The sequence below is a fragment of the Pongo abelii genome, chromosome 1 (genome assembly GCF_028885655.2).
Source record: "Pongo abelii isolate AG06213 chromosome 1, NHGRI_mPonAbe1-v2.0_pri, whole genome shotgun sequence".
Lineage (NCBI taxonomy): Eukaryota > Metazoa > Chordata > Mammalia > Primates > Hominidae > Pongo > Pongo abelii.
Genome location: NC_071985.2, coordinates 182,057,579 through 182,065,589, shown reverse-complemented (window position 1 = coordinate 182,065,589; position 8,011 = coordinate 182,057,579). Strand labels below are relative to the sequence as shown.

Here is an 8,011-nt window from a genome sequence, read left to right as displayed (position 1 = left end):
TGGGAATGTCATTTCTATACAGCTCCCAGATCGCCTAAGCCCATGACAGATTGGCTCCCAATTCCTCCAAATGAATGCCTGGCAGCGGCTTCAATAGAAGCTCCACCATGCAGGACTAACCCCTTCAGGCTGTAGACAGAATAATTTGCTCATTCAACCAAGATCCACTGCTACTTGCTCCAGACCAATTCTGTTCTTGGGAGACAGTTTAATAACGTAGACACTAAACTCAAGAACCCCCTGGTGTAGTGCAGGAGATATTTAACATCTGAAGCATGGCTCCAACTTGAAGCAGACTATGATAAATGTCATTAACATAGCACAATGTGCCATAAAAGCAGAAGGAAATAGCAAGTATGATTGAGAGACTTCAGGCAGACATCTTGGAGAAGGTACTATCTGGCTTGAACATGACAAAAGATCCATGGTGTCAGGAATGTTTGTTTTGTTCATCACTGTATCCTAAGCTCCTGTAACCTTCATTGGAACATAGTAAGTGCTTAGTAAATAGTTACTGAATGAATGAGTAGATTTTTGAAATCAATAGGAATTTTACTTACAGGAAAAGGCAGAGAAAAAGAATTTCCCTTTTGAAAATGCTTATCCTCAAAACCTAAATAAACCTTTTGTTTGTTTAGCCTGCCAAAACCCTTCCCTTGGCTCTCTAATTTCTTTAGGATGAAATACTGTCCCTGTCTGCCAGGCATGGTGGCTCATGCCTATAATCCCAGCACTTTGGGAGGCCGAGGCAGAAGAATCACTTGGGGCCAGGAGGTCACCAACCTGGGCAACACAGCAAGACCATGTCTCTATATATTTTTATTATTATTATTAACAGAATGTGGTGGCACACACCTCTAGTCCCAGCTACTCAGGCGGCTGAGGTAGAAGGATAGCTTGAGCCCGGGAGTTTGAGGCTACAGTGAGTTGTGATGGAGCCACAGCACTCCGGCCTGGACAACCTGGTCTCAAAAAAACAAAAAAGAAAAGAAAAGAAAAAGCCCACATATTTTCCCTTTATCTGCCTTTTTCACCATTAGCTTCATCTTCAGGCTAGTAACAGGATGGCTACAGAGGTTTCAAGCATCAAAAAATCCAGAGGAAGAAGAGGAACTTCCTCTTTCTGTAGAATAAGGAAATACTTTCCAGAAGCTCCCCACAACACTTTCCCTTGTCCACTTGGTCATCCCTAAATCAGTCACTAGCAAGGGGGATGATGTTCCCATAAATAGTTTGGCTGATCATCTAAGGTAGAGTGGAAGTTGGTGACCTTTTATGTTAGTTACTGCAGTAAGGTCTTGCTGTAATTCCTCAGCCCCCAGAGTTGGATACCTTATGTCTCTGTGTATCTGCTTTTGTGACCCTGCCCTGAAACTGACTACCATGTTCATATCCTAGACCTTGTCCCTACCAATAAATGTGTCTCTCCATAATTTCAATTTCAAGGATCCCACCCTCTGACTTTCTATATTTCCAGCTCACTTTATTTAATATTAACTCCAACAACCTTTCGATCCCACAGGGACCTATATTCCACTGATGATCTTACCACATTACTTTTCACAATCTTCCATCCCCTATACAAGTTCTTCTATATCCAGCTTAAATATCATGGTCAATCATTATAACCACTCCCTTGCATATCCCCTGGACTCCCTTGCTCTCTTCACTTCATGGTACTCTCTTGGCAAATCTGCAGTCCTGCTTGTATCCAACTCTCTGCTTACTCAGTACCTGGACCAAGACCCGGAGTAGGACTGGAGAAAAATACATATCAATGTTAATTAGTCTTACTCTATGCTTAATGTCTTTACTGCTGAATAGTAAAGCTGCTTAGCAATTACAATGTATTTCTCCAGTCCATTTTATGTTTCATTCTCTGAGATCCCCTCCATGAGATCTCCTGTCTCCTAAAACTTTCAATACCTCCTTTTGATTTTTTTGTTTTCTCCTGCAAATGCTATGGTGACTTACCTTCTTTTCAGTGCTTGTTTTCCAGCTGCTTACTTTGCTTATTTTACTGAGAAAACAAAGGCAACTAGAGGGGAATTTCCATATGTTCCCACCACCCCCATCTAACTCCTAGCTACATCAGTGCTCACACCTCTGCTTTCTCTGTTAATGTGGATGCAGTCTGTGATCTAGCAGACTTATTCTTATTATGCAGTAGATTCCATCCCTTCCCATCAACTCAAAGAAATTTCCACCAGCAATTCTTCCATTCTATATTCTGCATCACCAATATTTTTTATTTTATTTTATTTTATTTTTACTAGATCGGGAATAATTTTGCCATCCCCCTTCCACAAGAGACATTTGGCAATGTCTGGAGACTCTTGTTATCACAACCCAGGACAGAGCAGGGCGCACTAGTGGCCTCTAGTGGATAGAATGCTAAGAATCTTTCTAAACATCTTACAATGCAGAGGATGGCCCTTCGTAACAAAGAATTATTCTGCCTAAAATGTCAGTCCCAAATTGAGAAACCCTGTACTAGGCCATTCCTATAAGCACACAAACACACACACACAAGTGCTATTATTTCTCCCATTTTAAAAATCACCCTCCCATGACTCCACATACCCTTCCAATTTCAATCCTATTTCCTGCTCCCCTTTACTGAAAAGTCCTCAAAAGTCTTATCTAACCTCACTGTGTCCACTTCCTTTCCTCTAAGTCTCACTTAGACTTTCCCAATCTGGCTGTGACCCAATATCCCATTGGAATTGCTTTTGTCAAGACCACAAATAGCCTCCATGTTGTTAAGTCGCAGGGTCAATTCTCAGCAGCACATGATTGAATTGATTACTCCCTTTTCCTAGAAGTGTCTCCTTCATTTGACTGCTGGAATCTACCCTCTCCTTGTTTTCTTTCTATTCTTTTTTTTAGGTTCATGCTGATTACTTTTTTTACTTTTTTATTAATACATGATAATTGTACGTATTTGTGTGGTACATGTCATACTTTGATACATGCATACAACGTGTAATGATCAAATCAGGGTATTTAGGATATGCATCACCTCAAATATTTATCATTTATTTTTGTCAAGAACATTTCAAATCTTCTCTTCTAGCTATTTGGAAATATACAGTACATTGGTGTTAACTATATTCACCCTACTGTGCTGCAAACTCTAGAACTTATTCCTTCTATCTAACCATATGTTTGTACCCGTTAACGAATCTCTCTGCATCCTCCTACCCCCACCCAGCCTCTGGTAACTATCATTCCACTTTCCACCTCTGTGAGATCAACATTTTACAGCTCTCACATATGAGTGAGAACATGCAATATTTGTCTTTCTGTGCCTGGCTTTTTTCACTTAATCTAATTTGAATAATTCCCCCTCAGTCTCCTTTTCTGGTTGCCCATATACTGACCTCTAAATGTTGGAGTTCCTGAAGCTCATTCCTTGCACTTTTCTTTTGTATGTACTTGCTCCCTGGGTGGCCTCATTCAGTCCTGTGACTTCAAATATCATCTACGTACTGATAAATCCCACATTTTTATCTCTAGCCTGGATCTCTCCCCTGAACTACAACTCATGTGTCCAACTGCCTACTTAGCAGCTCCACCTGAATATTTAAAATGCATATAAAGCTTAGCATGTCCAAACTGAGCTTCAGATCTTTCCCTTAAATCCTGCTTCTTCCTCAATCTCATTCTTCAGAGTAAACAATTCCAGTCTTTCATTTCCTATGGTTAAACCTTGGTATAACCTTTGACTTTACTCTTTCACACCTGAATTTGACCTGTCAGCAAAATCTTACTAAGCTCTACCTTTAAAATATGGTACAGAGGCATACCTCAAAGATATTGTGGGTTCAGTTCCAGACCATCACAATAAAGTGAATATAGCAATAAAGTGAGTCACACAAATTTTTTGGTTTCCCAGTACATAGAAAACTTATGTTTATACTATGGTCTATTAAGTGCACAATAGCATTCTGTCTTTAAAAATGTACTTATTGGCCAGGCACAGTGGCTCACACCTGTAATCCCAGCACTTTGGGAGGGTGAGGCAGGTGGATCACTTGAGGTCAGGAGTTCGAGACCAGCCTGGCCAACATGGTGAAACCTCGTCTATACTAAAAATATAAAAATGAGCCAGGTGCGGGGGCGGGTGCCTGTAATCCCCACTACTTGGGAGGCTGAGGCAGGGGAATCATTTGAACCTGGGAGGCAGTGGTTACAGTGAGCTGAGATCACGCCACTGCACTCCAGCCTGGGCAACAAAAGCAAAACTCCATCTCGAAAAGAAAAAAAAAAGAAAAGAAAAAAAATGTACTTATCTTAATTTTAAAATACTTTCTTTTTGTTGTTGTTGTTGTTGTTGTTGTTGTTGTTGTTGAGACAGGGTCTAGCTCTGTCACCCAGACTGGAGTGCAGTGGTGTGATCTTGGCTCACTGCAGCCTCCACCTTCTGGACTCAAGTGATCCTCCCAACTCAGCCTCCCAAGTAGCTGGGATCACAGGTGTGCACCACCACACCAGGCTAATTTTTGTATTTTTTGTAGAGCTTTTTTTTTTTTGAGACAGAGTCTCACTCTGTTGCCCAGGCTGAAGTGCAGCAGCATGATCTCAGCTCACTGCAACCTCCACCTCCTAGGTTCAAGTGATTCTCCTGCCTCAGCCTCCTGAGTAGCTGGGATTACAGGCACGTGCCACCACATCTGGCTAATGTTTGCATTTTTAGTAGAGACAGTGTTTTGCCATGTTGGCCAGGCTGGTCTTAAATTCCTGACCTCAAGTGATCTGCCCGCCTCAGCCTCCCAAAGTGCTGGGATTACAGGCGTGAGCCACCGCTCGCAGCCTGAGATGGGGTTTTGCCATGTTGCCCAGGCTGGTCTCAAACTCCTGAGCTCAAGCGATCTGCCCACCTCAGCCTCTCAAAGTGCTTACAGGTGTGAGCCACTGCATCTGGCCCCAAAATACTTTATTCCTAAAAAAAAATGCTAACAATCATCTGAGCCTTCAGCAAGTCATAATCTTTATGCTGGTGGAGGCTCCATGTTGATGGCTGCTGACTGATCAGGGTGGTATTTGCTAAAGGGTGGGGTGGCTGTGACCATTTCTTTTCTTTTCTTTTTTTTTTTTTTTCTGAGACCGAGTCTCCCTCTTGTTGCCCAGGCTGGAGTGCAATGACACGATCTTGTCTCACTGCAACCTCCACCTCCTGGGTTCAAGCGATTCTCCTGCCTCAGCTTCCCAAGTAGCTGAGATTACAGGCATGCCCCACCATGCCCAGCTAATTTTTGTATTTTTAGTAGAGATGGGGTTTCAACATGTTGGCCAGGCTGGTCTTGAACTCCTGACCTCAAGTAATCCACCTGCCTCAGCCTCCCAAAATGCTAGGATTATAGGCGTGAGCCACTGTGCCCAGGCTTTTTTTTTTTTTTTTTTTTTTTGGTGACAGAGTCTCGCTCTGTCACCCAGGCTGGAGTGCAGTGGTACTATCTTGGCTCGCTGCAACCTCTGCCTCCTGGGTTCAAGCAATTCTCCTGCCTCAGCCTCCCAAGTAGCTGGGATTACAGGCGTGTGCCACCATGCCAGCTGTGACCATTTCTTAAACTAAGACAACGTAGCATTTGCCACATGAATTGACACTTCCTTTCATGAAAGATTTATCTGTAGTATGCAGTACTATTTGATAGCATTTTACCCATAGTAGAATATCTTCCAAAATTGGACTCAGTCCTCTCAAACCCTGCTGCTGCTTTATCAACTAAGTTTATGTCATATTCTAAATCCTTTGTTGTCATTTCTAGCATTCTACATTTCACAGTATCTTCATCAGGAGTAGATTCCATCTCAAGAAACCACTTTCTGGCTAGGCACGATGGCACACACCTGTAATCCCAGAACTTTGGTTGGCCAGAGTGAGAGAATCACTTGAGCTTGGGCATTCTAAACCAGCCTGGGCAACATAGTGAGACCCCCATCTCCTCACAAAAATTCTTTTTAATTAACTGAGCAGGGTGGTGCACATGTGTAGTACTAGTTACTTGGAAGGTTGAACCAGGAGGATGGCTTGAGCCTAGGAGGTCAAGGTTGCAGTGAGCCATGATTGCCAGCCTGGGCAACACAGCAAGACTCTGTCTCTATTAAAAAAAAAAAAAAAAAAAAAAGGCTGTGCATGGTGGCTCACACTTGTAATCCCAGCACTTTGGGAGTCAAGCCAGGAGGATCACTTGAGGTCAGGAATCTGAGACCAGCCTGGTCAGCATGGTGAAACCCTGTCTCCACTAAAAATACAAAAATTAACCAGTCATGGTGGTGGACACCTGTAATCCCAGCTACTTGGGAGGCTGAGGCAGGAGAATCGCTTGAGTTTGGGAGGTTAAGGTTGCAGTGAGCAGAGATCACATCACTGCACTCAAGCCTGGGTGACAGAGCGAGACTCCACCTCAAAAAAAAAAGAGAAAAAAAAAAGAAAAGAAGAAGAAATCACTTATTTGCTCATCCATAAGAAGCAACTCTGCATCCATTTAAGTTTTATCATGAGATTGAAGCAATTCAGTCACATCTTCAGGTTCCATTTCTAATTCTAGTTCCCTTGCTACTTCCATCACATCTGCAGTTACTTCCTCTAGTGAAGTCTTGAACCCCTCTGAAAGTCATCCATGAGTTATAGAGTCAATTTCTTCCAAACTCCTGTAAATGTTGGTTTTTGGCTTCCTCCCATGAACCACAAATATTCTTAATGGCATCTAGAATGGTGAATCCTTTCCAGAAGGTTTTCAATACACTTTGCCCAAATCCTTCAGCAGAATCACTATCTATGGCAGCTATAGCCTTATGAAATGTAATTTTAAATAATAAGACTTGCAGGTTTAAATTACTCCTCGATCTGTGGGCTGCAGAAAGGATGTTGTAGTAGCAGGCATGAAAACAACATTCATCTCCTTATACATCTCCATTAGAGCTCTTGGGTGACTAAATGCATTGTGAATGAGTATGAGCAGTAATCTTTGTAATCTTTTTTCTTTCTTTTTTTTTTTTTTTTTTTTTTTAGCAATAACCTTTTGAAAGCAACTTTTTTTCTAATCAATAGGTCTCAACAGTGGACTAAAAAATTCAATAGGGGCCAGGAACAACAGCTCACACCTCTAATCCCAGCATTTAGGAGGTAGAGTCAGGAGTATCTCTTGAGGCCAGGAGTTTGAGGATCAGCCTGGGCAACATAGCAAGACCCTGTCTCTACAAAAAATTTAAAAAATTAAAAAATTGGCTGGGTGTGGTGGCTCATGCCTGTAATCCCAGCACTTTGGGAGGCCAAGGGAGGCGGATCACCTAAGGTCAGGAGTTCAAGACCAGTCTGGCCAACACGGTGAAACCCTGTCTCTACTAAAAAAAAAAAAAAAAAAAAAAATACAAAAATTAGCCAGGCATGGTGGTGGACAACTGTAATCCCAGCTCAGGAGGCTGAGGCAGGAGAAGCGCTTGAACCTGGGAGGTGGAAGTTGCAGTGAGCCGAGATTGCGCCATTGCACTCCAGCCTGGGTTACAGAGCAAGACTCCGTCTCAAAAAAAAAAAAAAAAATTGAGTTCCAGGTGCAAGGCAGCCACTGAGGAGAGCAGAGTGCAGCAGCTGAAGGCTGGTGAGTCAGAGCCATGATGTTCTGGACTGAGGGCCTCACACCGAAGCTGGACCTGGAGGAGATGAAACAGAAGACATGCAAAGATGTGATCTCCTCCATACGGAACTTCCTCAGCTACGTGGCCCTACTGCAAGTCACTCCTTTTATCTTAAAGAAATTGGACAGCATATGAAGTTTGGGCATCATGTGTGAATGCATAATATGAAGAACCTGGCTACAGTTTCTACTCCTCTCTGCAAGTGAAAAGGCCCAGAAAGGTGTAAGAGACCCTTTGAATGGACATAAAAATTCTGCTTGTTAAGAACAAGTTTGGCTCTGGTAACTGACCTTCATAGCTAAAATATAAAACTATTAGGAAGTATAAAAAATAAAATAATTAGCTGGGTGTGGTGGCACATACCTGTGGT

General features: G+C 42.5%; 1 protein-coding gene across 1 annotated transcript; it reads left to right on the top strand.

Annotated features, from left to right (window-relative positions):
- Window positions 1-7,620: 7,620 nt before the first annotated feature.
- LOC112130614 (mitochondrial import receptor subunit TOM5 homolog) lies at window positions 7,621-7,776 on the top strand. Its single transcript, XM_054554987.1, has one exon. The coding sequence runs from the start codon at window positions 7,621-7,623 to the stop codon at window positions 7,774-7,776; it is 156 nt and encodes a 51-aa protein (XP_054410962.1).
- Window positions 7,777-8,011: the final 235 nt, after the last annotated feature.